Genomic DNA, 21,675 nt, shown 5'->3' with positions numbered 1-21,675 from the left:
TGCCGATATCAAGACGAAAGAGAACAAAGGCAAATGGACTCACCACTTCTCTTCTTCTACTTGCACTCCTACGGACTGGAACTTACTGGGTGCTTTATTCTCCCCTGTTTTCTCAGGCTCTTCAGCATCATCCACCTGAAGAAATAATCAAATAAGTAGAGGTGCCCGTTTTAGTCGTCTTGCTTGAGAAACAAATGTCACATTTTGTCAGAAACATCTGCAGTACTGCTGGAATGTTTTGTGATTTGTAGCCTTTTTATTCAACATTTATATGTTTGATGAGGGCCATCACTACGCTGTTGGCATGTGCTTTGACTCTGCTGATCTTAGTAAAACGAAATTTTGTGTACTGCCCAGATAAATGTCTATGATGGCTCCTAAGATTTGTAAGTGGTGCCCACCCGTGAACACTACACTAGAAAGGAATACTTACTTCCTAGAAGCATGTTCTTGGAAGTTTTGAATTTGCAGATAACAAAATACAAAAGAAGAAAGAAATTTCATTTATTGTAGTTAGAATTGTTGATATTGAGAGATTTAGGTATCAACTTTTTAAGATAAACTGTATAGTATCTTCATTTTTCCCCCCTTAAACTAAGAAATTGACTTTCAGTAACAAGCCATGATTCCTAAATAGCTATGTATAGACTACAGCTCACATAGAAAATGTATCTTCATTCATTTATTTATTTGTTTATTTATTTATTTTGACAGAGAGAGAAAGAGAGCATGCTTGAATAAGGGAGGGAAAGAGAGAGAGAGAGAGAGAGAGAGAGAGAGAGAGAGAGAGAGAATCCCAAGCAGGATCCACCCTGTCGGCACAGAGCCAGATGCAGGGCTGGATCTCGTGAACCTTGAGACCATGACTGAAATCAGGAAACCTTAGCTGAAACCAAGACTTGGACACTTAACCAACCGAGCCACCCAAGTGTCTTGAAAATGTGTCTGTATTTAAATGAGAAGCTACATGACAAACCTAAATTTGAAATAAATGTTAGGACTATTCAGAGCAATTAGATTCTTTTCTTCTTTTTTTTCTGTGTATTTAATAGATTTCTTTTTCTAAATATAAAAGTAACTTAATGTAAGTTACATGAAATTAAAATATGTAAATATATAACGTAGAAAGGTAAAGCCCCCCAAGAATCACTTTCAAGCCTTTGAAGCATTGTTGTCCATCTATTAATATGTGTAATATATATGTAATTGATTATTAATACTAAATATATACAGATGAAGTTACACTATATATATTTTTTCTGCAATTTGCTTTATTCATTAATACTGCTATCCTTTGGGTATTAGATCACGGCAGTAGATACAGCTCTATCTCAAGTCTTTTGTTTGCTACATAAATATTCCCTTTAATGACTACATAAGCAACATGGGCAACATGGGTAATTTTCTCCTTGTTGCTATTATCTAGTATTACAATTAATATTGCACATGTATCAGAACAATTAGAACAATTGTGCAAATGTTTGGGAAAAATCCTTAGAAGTGAAATGTTAAATAGAAAGGTGGGGAGCATGTTCAATAGTAAGGGATATTAATTGCCAAATTGCTTTTCAAAGCATTTATCATCTTGCCATAATTGGTGTATGGGAATATCCATTTTCCTATACATTCACTAACACTAAATATGGCAAACTTTAAAATTTTTGCTAATATCACAGGTGAAAAATATTTATTGGCCTCTTGTGCTTCTATCTGTAAATTGCTTATTCATATCCTTTGCTAGTTTTTGTGTCCTTATCCTACTGAGTTCTTTTTTATTTTCTTCAGAAGAATTTTTTTAAATGTTTATTTATTTTTGAGGGAGAGACACATACAAAGTGTGAGCAGAAGGGCAGAGAGACAGGGAGACAGAATCTGAAATGGGCTTCAGGTTCTGAGCTGTCAGCATGGAGCCCGACACGGGGCTTGAACCCACCAAGGGTGAGATCATGGCCTGAGCTGAAGTCTGATGCCGAACCCACTGAGCCACCCAGGGATCCCATTATTTTTAATTTTGTTATTTGTAGAGCCTGTATCTTATGACCCTTCATCACTCTTTCTTGGTTATACATACTTTAAATATTTTCTCCCAGTTTATCATTTGTCTTTTATTTGTTTATTTTTAAGATTTTATTTTTAGGTGATGTCTGTATCCAACATAAACTTGAACTCACAACCCAGAGATCAAGAGTCCCATGCTTTACCACTTGAGCCAGCCAGGTACCCCTATTATTTGTCTTTTAAACTTTGCTGTTAATTGTACAGAATCTTAAAATTACGATGTAGTGAGGGGTGACTGGGTGGCTCAGTTGGTTAAGTGTCCGACTTTGGTTCAGGTCAGGATCTCAGAATTTGTGAGTTCGCTACTATGTAGTGAAACCTTTTATGGCTTGGAAAAGCCTTCTTTACCCCTAAGCATATTTTTTGTTTTTTAAATTTATTAAAAACATATTTTATTTATTTATTTTTCAGAGAGAGAGAGAGAGAGAGAAGAAGGGGCAGAGAGAGGGAGAGAGAGAATCTCAAGCACAGTGCTGAGCCCCAATGCTGAGCCAAATTCATGAACCGTGAGATCATGACCTGAGCCAAAATAAAGAGGTGGCCAATTAACTGACTGAGCCACCTAGGTGCCCCAAAGAGCACCCCTTTTTAAAATTTATTTATTTATTTTGAGAGAGAGAGAAAGAGAGAGAATGTATGCATGCATGCTCATGAGGGAGAGGCAGAGAGAGATGGTACCCTGAGTGTATTTTTTAAAGTTCTCTTGTATTTACTTTTATGCTTTCATTTTTCCTTTTCATAATTAGTTCTAAAATCCATTTTCCTGAAATGTCCATGTGTAAGAAACAAAGTAGAAATTAAACATTTTTCCCCTATATGGATCATCAATTGATCTGGCTCCTTTTATTTACTAATTCATCTTTCTGATCTGAGATGCCAACTTTATGTTCTACCAAACTTCACCCATATGTTTGCATGTATATAGCCCTGTTTTAGGTCAATTTTATAATAAATCTTGATATTTTCTATGGCATAACTCTTCCTGTAATTCTTTTTTTTAATGTAATTTTAAAAAATTTCTAGGTTATTTTGGGGTATTAACTTCTAAATACATTTAACATCAAATTGTCAAATCCCTTCTCCCAGCTTCTACCCAGTGATAAAAATCACATTGGAGTTTCTTCAGATTTTTGTATATCTTTTTGTTTTGTTTTGTTTTTTGGTATGCTTCCCGTCCAGCACAGAGCCCAACATGAGGCTCGAACTCATGACCTGAGATCAAGAGTTGGACACGTAACCAGCTGAGCCACCCAGGTGCCCCTTTTTTGTGTAACTTTTGGGAGAATTGCTGTCTTTACACTATGGGGTATTCTCATGCAGGAATATTGCATGGTTTTCCAATCAATCAGATCTCTTATGTATTATATAAGGGAAGGTTTTAGACCGTTTTCAGGTAAGTGTTATACATTCTTTGTGAGGCTCAATCCTGTTACAGTTTTTGGTACTAATGTGGAGGGGCTCATTTTCTGTTTATCAGTGATATATAGAAAACTTACTGGTTTCTCTGTATTTATATTGTATTCTTTCACTCCACTGAACTCTACTGATTCTTCCAGTGATTTCCATTAGATTTTCTAAGGGGACATGCGTATTATCTGCAAATAAAAGCACTTTTACTCTTTCTTTGGAATGTTTACACCTCATTTCACATTCTTGCCTGGTGTATTGGCTAATAAAGGCAAAAAAATAGTGCTGAATAAATACATGAAAACAGGACTCTAGATCTAGTTTCTGAATCTAATTGAAATGTCTTTACCATTTCACCTTTATTTTTTTAATGTTTAAAAATTTTTTTTGTAATGTTTATTTGTATTTGAGAGAGAGAGACAGAGCACGACCAGGGGAGGTGCAGAGAGAGAGGGAGACACAGAATCTGAAGCAGGCTCCAGGCTCCATGCTGAAGCATAGAGCCTGACACGACGCTCGAACCCATGAACGCGAGATCATGATCTGAGCCAAAGTGGTATGCTTAACCAACTAAGCCATCCTGGCACCCCTATTTCTTTTTTTAATTTTTAAGTTTATGTATTTATTTTGAGAGAGAGAGAGAGAGCAAGCAGGGGAGGGGCAGAGAGAGAGAGAGAGAGAGGGGAAGAGAGAGAGAATCCCAAGCTGTGCGGGGCTGGCAGCACAGAGCCTGACTCTCACAAAACCACAAGATCATGACCTGAGCCAAACTGAGCCACCCAGGCACCCCCAGAATTATGTTTATTTGATAAAATATATCAAGAATCTTGATATTTTTTCTTGTATTATTAAATACTTTATTTTTTAAAAAGTATTTATTTTGAGATAGAGAGAGAGAGAGAGAGCATGGGGGAAGGGCAGAGAGGAAGGGAGAGAGATTGAGAATCCTAAGCAGGCCCAGTGCTGTCGGCACAAAGCCCCAGTCGGGGCTCAAAATCCCAAACCGTGAGATCATGACCTGAGCTGAAATCAAGACAGACACTTAACCTAGTGAGATACCCCGGCGCCTCTATTATTAAATACTTTAAATGAAACAAGAATTATTTGCTTCTTGAAGGTTGGGAATTTTCTGTGAATTTATCCTGGTGTGTACCATTTCAGGGAAGTATATTTTTTACTTTATTTGGCAATGTATTCTATGGTTATTTGATTTCTTCTTGCTGGTTTTATACTTCCTCTTACATTAGTAATACTAATTTACATGTACGTCTATTTTATTTAGACCTTAAAATTTACCACCCTAAAATTGCCACAAGAATTTTTTTTAATGTTTATTCATTTTTGAGAGAGAGACAGAGAGAGAGAGCAAGTGAGGAAGGAGCAGAGAGAGAGGGAGACACAGAATCTGAAGCAGGCTTCAGGTTCTTCAGCACAGAGCCCAACACGGGGCTCAAACCCATAAACTGCGAGATTATGACCTGAGCTGAAGTCAGATACTTAACCTACTGAGCCACCCAGGTGCCCCACAAGAATTTTTTATAATTTTTTAAAAAGCTTTCTTTTCTTTAAAAAAAAAATTTGTTTTTAATGCTTATTTTTGAGAGAGAGAAACACAGAGTGTGAGTGAGGGAGGGACAGAGAGAGAGGGAGACACAGAATCTGAAGCAGGCGCCAGGCTCCTAGCTGTCAGCACAAAGCTGGACGCAGGGCTTGAACCCATGAACCCCAACACTATGACCTGAGACAAAGTCAGACACTTAATCGACTGAGCCACCCAGACACCCCTATAAAAGCTTTCTCATTTCTGGGGCATCTGGATTCTCTCTCCCTCTCCCTCTGCCCCCCCTCTGCTCATGGGTGTGCTCTTTCTGTCTCTCAAAAATAAATAAACATTATTTATTTATTAAAATTTTTTGATTATTTATTTATTTTTGAGAGAGAGAAAGACAGAGCATGAGCAGGGGAGGGGTAGAGGGAAAGAGACACCCAGAATCCGAAGCAGACTCCAGGTTCTGAGCTGTCAGCACAGAGCCCGACGTGGGGCTCAAACTCATGAACTGCAAGATCATGAATGACCTGAGCGGTGAGTGGAAGTCTGGCACTTAACAGACTGAGCCACCCACGCGCCCCTAAATAAACAGTTTTTTAAAAATGGCTTTCTCATTTCTAATATTGTTGAATTTTGTTTTCCCTGTCAATCAGACTTATTTTTTTCCCCAAAGAACTGATTTTGTATCAATCTGACTTTAGCTGTTTTGCTGTTGCTCTGTTTTATCTTCCAATGCATTTATCTCTACTTTCATCATTAATAATTCCTTCTAATTTATTGTTCTTATCTAGTTTTGTGAATTGAATGTTTTGTTTATGTTGCAGTATTGCTTAACTATGAAAGAACTTAGGGCTATGGATTCTGAGATCATAGGTATGGTCACAACCCACAGTGATGATTTATAGGACTCTCATCATTTATTTCACAACAATCTTGAATTTCCTCCTTCATCCAAATGTTATTTAGAATATTTTTTAATAGTTTCAAGTGGTTAGCTTTTGTTATCTTAGCGTTAATTTCTAGTTTTAATACATAACAGTTGGGAACCATGACTGTAATATCTCTTCTATGTGGAATCCATTAAAGTTATCTCTGGAATTTTGACTTGAGATACGTCTCCCTAAAAATCTCTTCCTGAATATGCATTCATTCTGATTTCAAGGACATCAAAATAAAGTTTACAAAGTCTGAATATACTGAGTACATTTAAAGAAAAAACTGGGGAGCCTGGGTGGCTCAGTCGGTTAAGCGTCCGACTTCAGCTCAGGTCACCGTCTCGCAGTCCGTGGGTTCCAGCCCCGCGTCGGGCTCTGGGCTGATGGCTCAGAGCCTGGAGCCTGCTTCAGATTCTGTGTCTCCCTCTCTCTCTGCCCCTCCCCGTTCATGCTCTGTCTCTCTCTGTCTCAAAAATAAATAAAAACGTTAAAAAAATTAAAAAAGAAAGAAAGAAAGAAAGAAAAAACTATTCATGACATTGTTAAAGAATGGCAAGGTACACTTTCTTCAGGGGGACTATTGTGATCGGCCGAGGGACCGCAGCAGGATTTGAAGTGTGGGAGAGAGATGGAGCTTAACTCCAAATGCAACACGAAAAAGTGGGAATCTATAGCCAAGAAGCAGGGTCGGGGTTGTCAGTGGTGGAAAATTACAGAGAGAAAACCTCAGGGATGAGAGAAAGCCTCACAGGGACCTTGATAAAGGCAGGCCGGGTTGATCAGACATCACTGGGGGATGACAGAGGATGAAGAACATGATCAGATATCCAGGGGATTCTGGCTAAACCGATTTAGCAGGATTCTCACTGAAATGGGGTGAGAAGATGCAAAGATCGACACAGAAGCACAAAAGTCGAGGCCTAGTCAGGAGAATTCAGAGCAGCCTGACCACAGTCTGGTCAAGGACAGACTCATTATCCATACTATCTGCACAGCTTTCCTTCATTGGTTTAAGTCCAGTGATTACAAATCAGAGATGATGTGACCTCTTTATTTCTCAAGGCCCTCTTTTAATTAATAGTAACAACTCACTTGGTTTGTATCATTCCAAAGGACTCGGCTTGGCAGTCGGACTCATCTTTTTACATGGGCCATAACACATATCTCTGTACATTTGGACAGGCATTACAGGAAATAAGTAAGTAAATCTTAGGAGCGCCATCTCAAATAACTAAATTTTCATTTATTTTTAATTCAGAAAATGAGAAAACAATCACATGTTATGCAATGTGAAGATTAAGCTTCAAGCTCTTTTAGGTTGTTTTACAAGGTAAGTTAAATGGTCATGGAGGGAAGTCACAACCTAACATCTGGAGGTGGAGGGGTCAAGGTCTAAAGCTACTATGTGAAACTCATCTGGAGCTGAAGATTACTCTTGGGAGACTAAAAGATGGTGTAATCTCCCACTGCTACTGGCTACCTTTGGGGAAGGGAGTAGGAATCTGAAGTAGAAAGAAGTAGAAAGAAGAAGTACATGGGATGTCTGGGCGGCTCAGTTAGTTAGGCGTCTGACTTCAGCTCAAGTCATGATCTTGCAGTTCGTGGGTTCAGGCCCCACGTCAGGCTCTGTGATGACAGCTCAGAGCCTGGAACCTCTTCAGATTCTGTGTCTGATTCTGTCTCTCTGCCTCCCCTGCTCGTGTTCTGTCTCTCTCTGTCTCTCAACAATAAATAAATATTAAAAAAAAATTTTTAAAAACAAAAGAAGTACAGAATATTTTGTTTTGTATACTTTCATACTTAATGAATCCCCTTTACAACAACAACACCATATGCATATATTACTTGTTTTGTAATTTGAAGGGAAAAAAAATTACCCTTAACATTACCCTTGACTTTTTAGAAGACATACAACTTTGCTCTAAACCTGAAGCAACCAGTTACCCTCTTCCCATCCGCCCACCACTAGACCACCAGAAAAAGCACCAGATAAAGTAGTTGACTTGAGTTTTGGAGCCATATTATAAAAAAATACATACTTCAAGATATTCTAGAATCATATTTCGTTCCATGAGATGTTCCCACTAGAACAGCATGGGAACCAAGACTACAAATTCACCCTACCCATCTTAAGCTTTTTAATACACTTGCTCATGGTTTATTTATTTATTTATTGGACAAAGTGCCTTTTTCTGGTAACTTACTTATTGTCCAGCATCTCCAGGCCCATATTCTGTATCCCTCTGCTTTGTGGCACGGGGGCCAGGAATCGGCAACTACATTTCCCAGGCTTCGGTGCTGGCCAGCTTTGAGTTATATTCTAACAATGGAAGGTGGGAGGAGAGAAGGGACTTTCTTCCTATTTCCACCTCCTGTGGGCAGTGCTCCAGCCCAAGTGCACAGCTTTCAGCCGCTTTGGCTCACGCACCAGATGCACTGTTCCCTGGCACGTCCCAGTGCCAGCTGACCACACCTGCCTCAGTGGTCCGAGGCTGGCTACAGTGGGGACTCTCCCTTGAGCTCCTAAATTCTGGGAACCCCACCTTTCCCTTTTTGCTCCCTTAGTTCTGGTTGGCACTGGTAATTGCTTAGTCCATCCCAGTATTGCTCTTTCAGCCTTTCCAACATTATGTATCAAACTGCCTCTGTTTGATAACTGAGCATGGTTTCTATTTTCCCGAGTGGGATTCTAACGGGTTCCACGTGGCTACGCTCACGTCAATGAAAAATGCTTAGAGTGTCAGCCAAAGTAGGATGCTGCAGCTTTACTGTATGGGGTAGTAGCAAAATTACCCAATGAAACTCTTCCTGAAAATGCATGGTAGCTATTTCCCATAAGAACCGTGATCCTCAAGGCAGAAAGAAAGCGAGAAAGAAAGGAGTCAGGGGTCTCAAGGATGGGAATGGAGGGCATTGTACGCTGTGCTCCAGCCCCACGCCACCTATCTAAACCCACAGCTGATTTGTATCAAAGTGTTGTCATCTTCCAAGGCTCAGTCATTGTATGTACATTTATCTTTGTGACCTTGACGCCCTTAGATCCCCAAATGGACAAATGTCACCACTCTTACATAGTACCTAGGGTAATCCACTTAAATTTATGAAGCGACTCTCAAAATGTTTAAAGAAATTGCAAAGTAATTACATCTCCATCCTGAAAAAATTAAGGAAGCCCTTGGCAGATGATAACATTTCAGCATATTTGGCTAATTATGGTTTGAAGGGAAGGTAAGGTTAATAATAACAACTGAATCTAATATTTGTTGGGCCCACTACACTTCGAGCCTTACGTATATTATATCAGTCCATTTTTTTTTTTTAACATTTATTTATTTTTGAGACAGAGAGAGACAGAGCATGAACGGGGGGAGGGCCAGAGAGAGAGGGAGACACAGAATCTGAAGCAGGCTCCAGGCTCTGAGCTGTCAGCACAGAGCCTGATGCGGGGCTCGAACTCAACGGACCATGAGATCATGACCTGAGCTGAAGCTGGACGCTCAACCAACTGAGCCACCCAGGTGCCCCTCAGTCCATTTTTACTACATCCTATAAGGTACCCTGTGGAATAGTGACCGTTACTGCCAATTTCCAGATGAGGAAACTGGAAATATTACGTATTTGGCCTAAACTCACACAGGTTGCAAAGTAAATGATTTTAGTATTAACTATTCGTCATGGATTAAATTCAAAACGTTGGGAAAGGTTTGGAAACTCTGACCCTAAAGAAGTAAATGGTGGGAAAGAGTCCAAGATCCTGGTGTTCTACGTTTTGGGGATTAAGATTTAACTTAGAGAAAAGTGTAATGAAATTTGGTGACTATTTTACGCCTTGAATTTGTACTTATTGATTATTCTCCATCAAAGAAGTGGTGTAGCATGGTCACATTAAACATCAAGGTCCAATCTAGGCTCTGTCAACATAGGATGTGTGGCTTTGGGCAAGTCACTCAACCTCTCTGTGTCCTCATGTATACTGTAGAGATGGTAATCCCACTTATGCCCCAGGGTTGTTGTAAGGGTAGATGAGACCACCACATCAAGTACTTAGTACTTCCATATAATGTCTACAGTAGTGAACAGCGTGAATGGTGGAAAAGGTAGAGCCTTTTTTCACTCACTAGAATATTCAAACATTTAAGAAGCGCGATGGTCTCTGAAACAAAACTCTTCTCCCCAACACTATATGTGGATTTCAGAGTAGTTCTATCTTACTGGGTGAAACTAACAACACTATATTTGGTGGATTTCATGTGTATGAATGCTTTATTCTGAGTAAGAATTATTTGGAGAAAAGCCTCTGAGACCAACTGGCAGACCTGGGAGGTGATTAAGATAGATAGATAGATAGAAGCTTTTAAATAAAATGAAAAGTAAGACTGACAAACAACTATCTTTTTTTTTTTAGGATTTTATTTTTAACTGATCTCCACACCCCACATGGGGTTGGAACTCATGGCTCTGAGATCAAGAGTCATGTGCTCTACCAACTGAGCCAGCCAATAATTGTCTGTAAAATATGCTATTTTTTTAAAATATTTTTTTAACGTTTATTTATTTTTTTTGAAACAGAGAGAGACAGAGCATGAACGGGGGAGGGTCAGAGAGAGAGGGAGACACAGAATCTGAAACAGGCTCCAGGCTCTGAGCTGTCAGCACAGAGCCTGATGCGGGGCTTGAACTCACGGACCGTGAGATCATGACCTGAGCCGAAGTCGGACGCTTAACCGACTGAGCCACCCAGGTGCCCCAAAATATGCTATTTTTAAGTGCAAAATGGCAAGATATATAATAGCCTGAGGTATATACTAACCTCTGGGTAAAAAAGGGGAACAAATCAAAATATGTATTTGCTTGAATATGCACAAAATAGGTCTGTATGAGATGCAAATATTGGTTGTATTAATTTCTTCCTGCAAAGAGAACTGATGGGCTATTAAATAAGAATGGGCGTTGGGTGGGGAGTGCCTGCGTGCCTCAGTCAGTTAAGTGTCTGATTCTAGAGTTCGGCTCCAGTCATGATCTCACGGTCATGGGATTGAGCCCCGTGTCCGGCTCTGCACTGAGTGTGGAGCCCACTTAAGATTCTCTCTCTCTTTCTCTCTCTCTCTCTCTGCCCCTCCCTGTTTGCATGCTCTCTCTCCCTCTCTCTCAAAAAATAAACGTTAAAAAAATAAGAATGGCAGGGAGACTAGTCACTGAATGCCTTTTTATAACCTTTGAATTTTGAGCCAGAGGAATATATAATCGATTGAGAAATGATGTAAAATACAGAAGAAACTGAACATTAAGGAAGTAGAAGAAAACTAACATGACTGGGTGCCAGTTATGTGCCAGATAAGGAAGGTCAATTTTTCTTTTATCCTGGGTAAAATATACACAAAATGAATCCTTCATCTTAACCCCTTCTCAGTGTGCAGTGCCCACAGCATTAAGTACATTCACGTTGTTGTGCGACCATCACCATCATCCACGTCCAGACTTCTTCCATCGTCCCAAATGGAAATTCTGGACCCCCCGGGAAGCTGAAATTTGTAAACTCAATCCTCAAAATAATCCTGTGGGGGACAGTTAAGGAAACAGGCTCAGGAAGATCACGTCATGCGCCTGGGACAACACGGAATGCCGGCCTCTGCTCTTCCCTACTCCTTCAAAGCTTTTGGGCAGTAGGGAGAGCAGTTAGTTCCTGGGGGGAGGCAGGGCATGGGGGTGGAGGCTGGCTTTGGGCATGTGCCTCCTGCTGTGTCGCCTAGTATCATGCACCAGTGCCACAAGTTCTTTTAGGAAACTTGACAATGTGCGCTATGGTAACCTGTAGGTTATATATATATATAAAAAAAAGCATTTGACTCATTGCTACTAGACAAATATTGCCCTTTAGAAGTGCACTCTGCAGAATGCACTGTGAAAATAAATCATCGTGAAAACCTACCCCACGCCTGGTTGTTAGATGTGCCTTAGAGTTGGTTCATTGTGAATAGATTTATTGGCCACCATGTCAGGAAGTTATTATTCAAAGGGCACCTGCATGATATGGCACAACAAAAAAGGGAGAAAAGAATGACTCTTCTCCATTGAGAGAAGGAAATTTCTAGCTGGGTAAGCCAAGCTGAACAGATGTGAAAAACAAGAGTCGGCTTGATCTTATCTCTGAGCAGCAGAAAACTCTGGGCTGAACTGAGAAGCCTGCTGAATTATCTACCATTTTTTGAAATGCATGATTAAATAACCAACAATTATGCTGAGACTAATGCACATTCTTTGCTCATGATGCTGTGGTGTGAATGATCGCTTTCTACATGACCAGTCACTTTGGTCTTCCTCTCCCTCACTCCCACATGTATGAGAAGTGATTCACGTTTTTGTTCTCATGTGGTTCCTCAACAGTGCTGAACATACTGTAACACAAACCCATAAGCCGGGTCATTCTTGGATGTCCACTCCTTTTTTGAGAATCAAAACGTGCATTAGGAATTGAGGGCACTTTGTGTTTGATTGTGTTTGTTTAATTATCCTAATGCTTTGAGTCACACATTCAATTTAGAGAACAAAAAATAATCTAACTTAGAGAACAAAAATAATCTAATAACGCCCATAGACAAAATATCTTCATGATCTTTAAATTCACATTTAACAATGTAGGAGTTCCAGAGCCAATCATTTGAAACTCTGGTCCCGCACGTGGCTCTGTCGTCCAAAAGGGGCAGACGGCACATCTTCTGGAAAAACAATAGCGTTACATTTCTTGAATTTTGGGTCCCTATTTCAAAGGACGGAAAGGGAGGCTGTTACCTGTATCCCAATGGAAAGGCATCGATTTTTCTTAAAGTGATCCTTCTTCCTGTCCTCTGTGGTGACAGTGGCTATGGTGGTCGTGGTAGTGACAGTGGCAGGGTTGTTGCTCATGTGTTGACTTGCAGGGCCGTGGATCTGGGCATTTGCAGCTTCGATGGCGGCTGTCAGAGCCTTCATACTGTCCAGGCTCTCCGTGGAGTTGCTCAGTCCAGACTGGCTGATAATATCTCCTCGCTGGCCCTGTCCATCCATGTAGGCATCCTGGGCAGACTCTGTGCTACTCTGGGCTGTGATAGAAATGAAAGGTTTCGTGGTAGTTCTGGGTGGGACTGGAGGTGGTGTCTTCTTATATGTTGTAATGCAAGATGACACTGGAAGACAGTGAAAACAAAGACACTGTGATTTCTGTGTGGGTTTTAATTCCTGTATTGTAACTAACATCCACTGAGAATCAGGGCACATGAAACACACGAAGACATTGAACATGAAAACAAGTCCATTGATCGAGTAAGTGAGATCCCTGCTTAGAGGGGATATTTGGGCCTCCTATGAGGTGACATACCCAGAAGACTGAGGGGGAAAAAGACTGAAAAACACCAACCTCTGAAATGGAAGTTTCTGAAATGGAAATTAAATGAATCCACATAAAATAGCCATCTGTGGAAATCTTCGCAGGCAACAGTACACCCAGAGAGATAATACATGTGTAGATAAACCCAGGGTAGTGTCTGCCTGCTCAGGAATATATTAAATACAGCTAATGTTAAACAAGGTAACTCACTGGAGAAGATTGCGGCGTTTGATAATAAACATTGAAAAAGGAAGGAGGAAAGCAAAGAGTTGTGAGCAAGTGTGATCTAATCCTAACAACAGTGGGAAGCACGGGGTGGGGGGTGGGGGTGGTGGGGGGAGCTGTTGGGGGTGGCTGACGCAGCTGTCTCAGCTTCCTGGAGCTCTGGTTTACTGGCACTTGGTTTCTTCCTTTCTTTCTCCCTCCCTCCTGTCTCTTCCTCTTTTCCTTCCTGTCTTTGTCTCTTTTCTCCCTCCAGCCCTCTTCTTTCTCCTTCCCTTCCTTCCTTCCTTCCTTCCTTCCTTCCTTCCTTCCTTCCTTCCTTCCTCTGGATAGATGCTCACTATAGAAACTACTCTTCTGAATTTTTTTGTTGTTGTTTCTGAGCAGAGCTATCTTCTAAGAGGGAATATACTGCACAAAAGTCTCCTCTATTATAGTCTCCCTTGTTTCCAAATCTGTGTTGGGGGGTGAAGTGTGTGGGTAGCTTATAGGAGACTAGTCCCTAAAATTCTGTCCTTCAAGACAACTTAACCAACTTAGGGGCCTGTGTCTATGCAGAAAAGTGTCCTTTCTGGACTTGTGCAATTTAGTTGAGGTCCCCCCTGAGGCTCTGGCTAAAGTGGCCTCTGGTCTTCTCTCCAACTCCCTGATTATAACTCTGAGGTTATGTGAAGAAGCCTTACACACTGGTTTTCAGCCTTGTATTTGTGGAGCATGATGTACAAAATACAGATCAAAAAGAATGTTAAAGTTTTCAAGTGAATTCCCTGCCAGAAAAGAACAATTCCTTAACCAACTTTCTAAAGACTTTTGTTAAGTCATCTTTAAAAATGATTCAAATTGGGGCTCCTGGGTGGCTCAGTTGGTTAAGCAACCCACTCTTCTTGGCTCAAGTTATGATCTCTCGGTTAGCAAGATGGAGCCGTGCATGGGGCTCTACACTGGTAGCGGGAAGTCTGCTTAGGATTCTCTCTCTCTCTCTCTCTCTCTCTCTCTCAAAAAAAAAAAAGCTTTGAAAGATAAAAAATAATTTTAAAAAATGATTCCAACTATTGCATTTCCATCACTTTCCCGGCGATGCGTTTTCCAATCACAGCAAATGGTCACTCCTTACGCCAGATCAGCTACTCCCGACCATACAATCCCAGCTCTGGTTTGAGCCACCACTTTGGCCACTCACTAAATGAAATACTTGCTTTAATAGTTAGGATGTTTCCTGAGGCCACTCAAAGGAAGCATCCTATAAGGAACAACAAACAGAAGGATCCTATGATGCTGTGCTGCTGTTCTGCTGCCCTGTGATTTGGAGTAATTTCCTTAGTTGTGAAAGATATAAGGACAAAACTATTTTGCTATTTCCTAGGAATTACCTGATGCAACATGACAATATCATATATGCTCTGGAAGTGGGGGTAATGTCAACAATATAAACGTAGCCACCACTCAGTGACCCAGGATGCATGATTGCCATTGGCTCACGCAGGGAAAGTCTTCCGCCTAAGCTTAGTGCATGAGCGATACATCCTTTAGTTTGAACAGAACTCAGCAATTCCCAGCCCAAGGTCCACAGCTTTTAGCTCAGAAGCTGGAGAGGTAATGCGACCAGTGGAGGCTCCCAGCGCCCGCCTGCAAGGGGCGGAGCCAGGAGCAGAGGCTGGTCTCAGGTTCTCCCACTGGGCTCCGTTGGAGCCTGGGGCTAAGTGTGCGAACGCGTGCATTGCTGATTTTTCACCTTGCCCAATTTAGTGTCGTGCCCTGCCCCCACCGTGGAGCTGCCTCTTGTTTCCCAGGAAAGTTTGAAGGGATAACCCCTCTCGGTGATGCTGAGTCTCAGTTATTCATTGGAAGACAAGAGGGGGTTGATGACCATAAGGAGGATAAAATCAATCTCTCTGTTCGAATCTAGTGAAACCAGATCCTTTTATTACTTCTCCTAAGACAAGTTTTTACAGTGTGAACTCATTATTTTGTTGAAATAATGAGCAATGTTGTATCTTGCTCAGGACATGGGGCCCGTTAGTATACCATATGGGTTGTTTACGGCTTGTTGTTGGCCAGCCTGCATCCTCTTTCAGTGTGGGTAATCAAAACTTCACGATGTAGCCAAGTAGAGTATTCTTTCATTTGCTGTGATTTACTGGAGACATCTTGCCATGATGTGATAAGTGTGATATGGGGAATATAGAAAGGAGGATGTCACATTATTTCCAGTGTAGTGACAGGGTTTGGGGACACTCCCCAGGGCCAACTGCAATTTGGTGCCATCTGGTGGCTGTTGTCAGCTCCCCTTCCAGGTCAATAGGGTTTACTGAGTATTTTGATCAATGGGGACCTTCAGGATGGTAGCAGCAATGCTAGAAATCCACTAGGGTTAGATTGAACAGGGACAATCCTGGGGACATGGCTTTCACAACAGGCTGGCCAGGCCCCAATACCCAAGGAGGTAAGATGTGAGATTGCCCCACCTCCAATAAGGGGCTGAACAGAGGACGGGAATCATTTTGCTACGCGTTATATTCGAGGGGCTTCAGTTTGAGATTTCACTGCGGTGTGGAGCTTGGCACAATTCTGCTAGAGTTATCAGCGTTATACTCCAAGAAGCACCATCTATCAATTATCAAATGGAAATTGAAAAGGAATGCCCATGTCTGCCGGAGAAGACAGGAGATCCAAGATACAACTCACACTTGCCACCACCTCCTTTCTTCTCATGCCTCAATTCGCTTGCATTCGAGACTGCTCCAGAAACTCATACAACCAAATCTCCAATTTTTACTGGTTATCACTCTTTCATAGTTTTACAGGCTGGGCTCCAAATTCTTTCTTCTCTCCTGAGATTATTTTTTTCCCTAATTCTACTCTCACGATTCAGCACCACAAATTTTAACGTTTAGTTATTTTTGAGAGAAAGAGAGGGAGCGCGCAAGCAGGGGAGAGGCAGAGAGAGAGGAAGACTGAAGCCGGCTCCAGGCTCTGAGCTGTCAGTACAGAGCCTGACGCTGGGCTCGAGCCCACACACTCTGAGATCCTAACCTGAGCTGAAGTCTGATGCTCAACCCACTGAGCCACCCAGGCGCCCCCACCATGAATAATTTAGAATCCACTGGAGTCTGAGTGCCAGGAGGGGTGCGGTAGAGTGAGGTTCTAGAAGGTGAAACACAGGTAAATAAATCTTGTTTGGTCAAGACAGAGAAAATGAGTGGCTTATATACCATAAGTGAAACCCTTCTCTTGTTTGAGAGCAACATTCTCAAAACCATGATTTAAAAAGGCAAGTACTCCTTTTATTCAGTGGGAACTTGAAAAGGAAATGATACTATATGTTAACCATCATTATTGTTGCTTTCCTTTGCCTGACAGGTTTACTTGTTCATTTCAAATAAAATGATTTTTTCCCCTTATTTAGATTCTGATGATTTATTACCCCAGCTCAAAGTTGGTGAAAGGACTCCCATATACAAGAGTCAGCAAGAGAGAAGCTACAGATTTTGATGCCATACTTGCATTCAGAGGATACTGCGGAGAATAGAGACCAGAGACTGGTTTTTACATTGAGTTAAGAAAGTAGTGGAGGAGGATGAAGAGTCAGAGGAGAGGGAGGAGGAGGGGGAGGAGGAGGAAAAGAAGGAGGGGGGTGGGGAAGCCAGAGGAGGAAAAGGAGAAAGAGAAGTAAAAAAAAAAAAAAAAAAGAGAGAGAGATTGAAAACAAATTTCTATCCTATCTCAGCTTCTACCTGACTCTTCAATATTGTCTCCATTTGCATGGAAAGATAATGCTAGTGTTAAAAGCCTCGGGAAGGCCTGTGCCAATAATTATTTTTTTCTGTAGTAGTGAGAGTTTTCTGAACAAAATATCTAGACGTTCTTATTGCTCTGGTTTACCTTTGTGATCAAGAACACACCCGTGTCAAGTGGCCACAAAACAGATGTAGGATCAGACCATGTTTTGTATCTTCTTAATAATACAGTCTGATTGGCTAAGCTAATGGGTCACATACTATAAAGCTGCATTGAGGAATTATTTAGCACTTTCTGGTTACTGAATTTTAGAAACTCTCTCTTTTTTTTTTTTTTTTTTAGTGTTTATTTTATTTTTGAGACAGAGAGAGACACAACATGAGTGGGGAAGGAGCAGAGAGAGAGACACACAGAATCCAAAGCAGGCTCCAGGCTCTGAGCTGTCTGCACAGCGCCTGACACGGGGCTTGAACTCACAAACCCATGAGATCGTGACCTGAGCTGAAGTCAGACGTTTAACCGACTGAGCCACCCAGGCGCCCCTAGAAACTCTTTCAAATATAACAACAAGCCCATAAGAACTACAGATAAAACCACAAAAGGACAACAAAAGAATTCCAAAATATACATGTACATAAAGTTGTACACTAGTCAAAAGATACCTTTATTTAATGTTTATATATTTTTGAGAGAGAGAGAGACAGAGAGAGAGCGAGCAACTGGGGGAAAGGCAGACAGAGAGGTTGACACAAAATCCGAAGCAAGCTCCAGGCTCTGAGCTGTCAGCACAGAGCCCAACGCAGGGCTCAAACTCACGAACCATGAGATCATGATCTGAGTGGAAGTCTGACGCCATACCAACTGAGCCACCTAGGCACCCCAAGATATCTTGTTGATGTAAACAAGTTGTTCTAAGATATTATTAACCACAAAGCTAGCTGTGATTTGATCTGCCTTTAGTGGTGGCAGGCTTCTACACCGAAGTCATTGTCAAAGCAATCTTGGATTTGCTGAGTTGTATCAGATGGTCTGCTCTTACTGAGCTGAAGGCCACCAAAGAGAGAAGGCCTGCCTCAACCTACTTTCTGGTTTTTGTTGAGGGCAAAGGTTTTCTGATTTGGGTGATTTGGTCCAGCCAACCACAGTTTAAAAAGCCCTCAAAAGGAGATTTAAAAAAAATCAAATGGGTTTAACAGTGGGGTGCTGGACCTGGCTCTTACCAGCTTGATAGTTAATTGTGCATGTCTCTTCCCAAGTCTGTATGTAGTGATATTTCATTGATAGCTTGAAACCGACCTTGGTGTGAATGTTTACACAATGGAAATTAGGAAATACTACCCCTGCCTTAGAGAGACAGTTATTAAGCATTTCCAGCACACCTGTGTGCATAGAGGGGCACTATTCGAAGTATGGTCCACAGACAGGGATCGATTCACAAACTATTTGGTGACTGTATGGTGAGATATGCCGTGAAAATCAAAGAATAGCTTTTAGAAACTTGTACAGCAATTCTAAGGACTATCTCATTGGTTGAATCTAACAAAAAGAAGATGGGTGCCCCGTTTTTTAAATCTCCTTTTTCTAGTGATTCATTTTATTGCATTTTTACCAAAATATTGATCTGCAGTGGATCGGACATCAAACAAACAAACAAACAAATCCATCACTAGAGATAGTTTGAGAAGCACTGACAGGAAACATTTGCACATCCAGTGGACAGGGCAGAGGTGGTGTGTAAGGATTAAGAACGTATTAGGGAAATAACTTGAAACTACAGGCTATTTTAGAAAGCAGAATGACGTGAAGAGGCTAAAAGAAAAAAAAGAAACGTGGAAGGATGTAAACTTAGGACATAGCGGGTCTACCGCACAAATAAAAGATTGTGGTTTTAACATCGGGTCAGTTGCCTATTTTGAAGAGGGTGTGTGTGAGTACAAGTGTGACATCTAGAACAACAGAAGGATGGTTGTGCTGTGTTTCATTCTGGGTTCTTTTCCTTAAGGGGGAAATTGCAGAGTGCTCTGGGGGAAAGAAAAGCCCTATCTTACAAGGAGTAGATTAAGGGAAGCAGATGTTTAGCTGGCAAGAGAAGGAAGACAGAAGGATTTCCAATGATCTCGAAGGCTCTTGTGTAGAAGTTGGCGTGGACCAGTTTCTCTATGATGCCCCATGGGAAACCACAAAGGCAAGAGCTCAGAGAGGCACTAAGAATAATTCTGTAACAGTCAGTTGTCCAAAGGTGGAATATGGAAACCTTGCTGGGTAGCAGGCTCTTGGTCTCTGGAGGTGTTTAGCACAGACCAGTTCATCCTTTGACTGGGAAGCTATCAAAATTGTACAACCATCTGGGGCACCTGGCTGGCTCGGTGCGATCAAGCATACAACCCTTGATTTGGGGGTTCGAGCCCCATGTTGGGTATAGACATTACAAAAAAAATAAATAAACTTAAAAAATAATATTTAAATAAATTAAAAATTGTATCACCATCTGATGGGGGCCAGAAGTAGATGGCAAGATTTCTTTCAAACCGGAGCTCCTGTGGTTTTAGGAATATTAATAAAAGCTAGAAAAGAATTTGAGAAGTAGAGACTCCTTGAGAGGGAAGTGAAGTCAAGAGAGGAGGTCAGGGAGAGTTACCAACAAGGCTGTTTGGTAGCAATGACGAATGTTCTGGCATCCTGGGAATGCATTTTGGCACAGATGAGGGCAAGGCTGCTACTAAGAGAAATTTGCTGCTGCGGCTTTGCATCAAGTAGGCCCAGAAGTGCTGAACTGCCAGGGAACTGGAGGCAATGCTCCCCACGGTGATATGTCACACAGGCTGGACTCCCCCCACCCAGTGCTGGACACACCAGTGTTCTGGCTTGAGTCCTTCACAGGATAAAAGCACAAACACAGGTGAAAACAAAGATGATAAGATGGAATATTAGTCCAGACTTTTTTTTAAAGGAAGCTCTACACCTAACGTGGGGCTTGAACTCACCACCCCAAGATCAAGAGTCACATGGTCCACCAACTGGGCCAGCCAGGTGCGCCTTTAGTCCAGACTCTTTATTATTATTTTTATTTATTTATTTTGAGAGAGAGAGAGAGAGAGAGAAAGAGAGCACGCGCGCGCGTGTGTGTGTGCACGTGTGCATGTGAGTGGGGGAGGGGTAGAGAGGGGGGCTGAGAGAGAGGGATAGAGAATCCCAAGCAGGCTCCCAGCTGTCAGTGCAGAGCCTGACAGGGGGCTCCATCCCAAGAACTGAGAAACTGAAATCAAGAGTCTGCAGGCTTAACTGACTGAGCCACCAGGTGCCCGCTGGTCCAGACTTTTGATGTGCTGTTAGATCAACCAAATCGCCAGAGAGTGAATCCTTACTCCGTTTCACACTGTGCTAAGAATTTAAGACATGGTCTCACGACAGAGGAAGCTCTCGCTATCCCCATTTGCTTGATGGTAAGACTGAGGCTCAGAGCAGGTAACTGAAGTGTCTATACAGCTACTAAGTAGTGGAGTTAGCATAACTCACCCTGCCCTCCCCCAAACCACCTCTATTCACCCACCATTAAACACCTTGTCCATGGGGCTCTGGGTGGCTCAGTCCCCTACCCACCTACTCTTGATTTTGGCTCAGGTCATGCTCTCACGGTTTGTGGGATCCAGCCCCCCACACCCCACTTCGTGCCCCCCCACCGCCACCTCGGGTTCTGAGCTGGCAGCTTGGGATTCTCTCTCTCTCCCTCCCTCTCTGCCTCCCCCCCCCAAATAAATTAATAAACTAAAAAGAAACCACAAAAAACAAAAAACAAAACCACCTTGTCCAATAAAGCATAATGCTTCCCAGGAGAAAATGCCCCCAAACGGCCCCCAACACAGCAGTGTGCACCCTGTAGGAACCTGACAAAGGTGTGGAGAATGAATGAATTCGGAGTGGTCAACAAGGGGTGCACCGGCTGCGTCTTTAAAAACACTGCAAAAAGGGAGGAACTTCTTAAAACAAAATACACATGGAAAAATCGCTCCCTTGTTTCAAAATATTTACAGCTGAACATCTCCAGGCCACCCAAAGTGTGGTGGTCAGTGGTCCCAGCAGCGCCGCCTCCCGCTGAGAGGGCGGGGCTCCCGGGAGACGCACCCCGCTTCTGGCCGTCTCTCCCGGTTAGTGTTGGCCGGCGGGACGCGGCCGGGACAGCCGTTGCCACTAAAGCCATCCTCCACGGAAACCACAGAAGCCAGCTAACCTCTTCTCCGCCGAAGTAGAAAAAAAGCACGCTTGTGTGAGCGCGGAGGGGAAGGGCAGGGAATGTGGACAGAGAGGGAGGAGCGGTGTAATAACTCTTTAGTCATAAGACTTGCCAGTTGGTAGTTGCTAGTCTTCCAGACACTTCCTAATGCCAGACAAATGCCCCAAGCCTC

At 42.1% G+C, this 21,675-nt stretch overlaps 1 protein-coding gene across 18 annotated transcripts in view; it reads right to left on the bottom strand.

Annotated features, from left to right (window-relative positions):
• Nucleotides 1-21,675, bottom strand: part of DLGAP1 (DLG associated protein 1) — an 885,205-nt gene that overhangs the window by 54,570 nt on the left and 808,960 nt on the right. For 14 of the 18 annotated variants that reach the window (XM_027068580.2, XM_053206117.1, XM_027068582.2 and 11 more), the window contains 2 exons: nucleotides 12,739-13,112; nucleotides 44-135 (listed from right to left, as the gene is read on the bottom strand). In XM_027068580.2, coding sequence (XP_026924381.1) covers nucleotides 44-135; nucleotides 12,739-13,112 — 466 coding nt within the window. The remainder of the gene's footprint in view (nucleotides 1-43; nucleotides 136-12,738; nucleotides 13,113-21,675) is intronic. The other 4 variants (XM_027068585.2, XM_053206118.1, XM_027068589.2 and 1 more) reach the window with 1 other exon arrangement.

Source organism: Acinonyx jubatus, chromosome D3 (genome assembly GCF_027475565.1).
Source record: "Acinonyx jubatus isolate Ajub_Pintada_27869175 chromosome D3, VMU_Ajub_asm_v1.0, whole genome shotgun sequence".
Taxonomy (NCBI): domain Eukaryota; kingdom Metazoa; phylum Chordata; class Mammalia; order Carnivora; family Felidae; genus Acinonyx; species Acinonyx jubatus.
The sequence above is the reverse complement of the archived record's forward strand: the minus strand, read 5'-3'. Positions and strand labels throughout refer to the sequence as shown.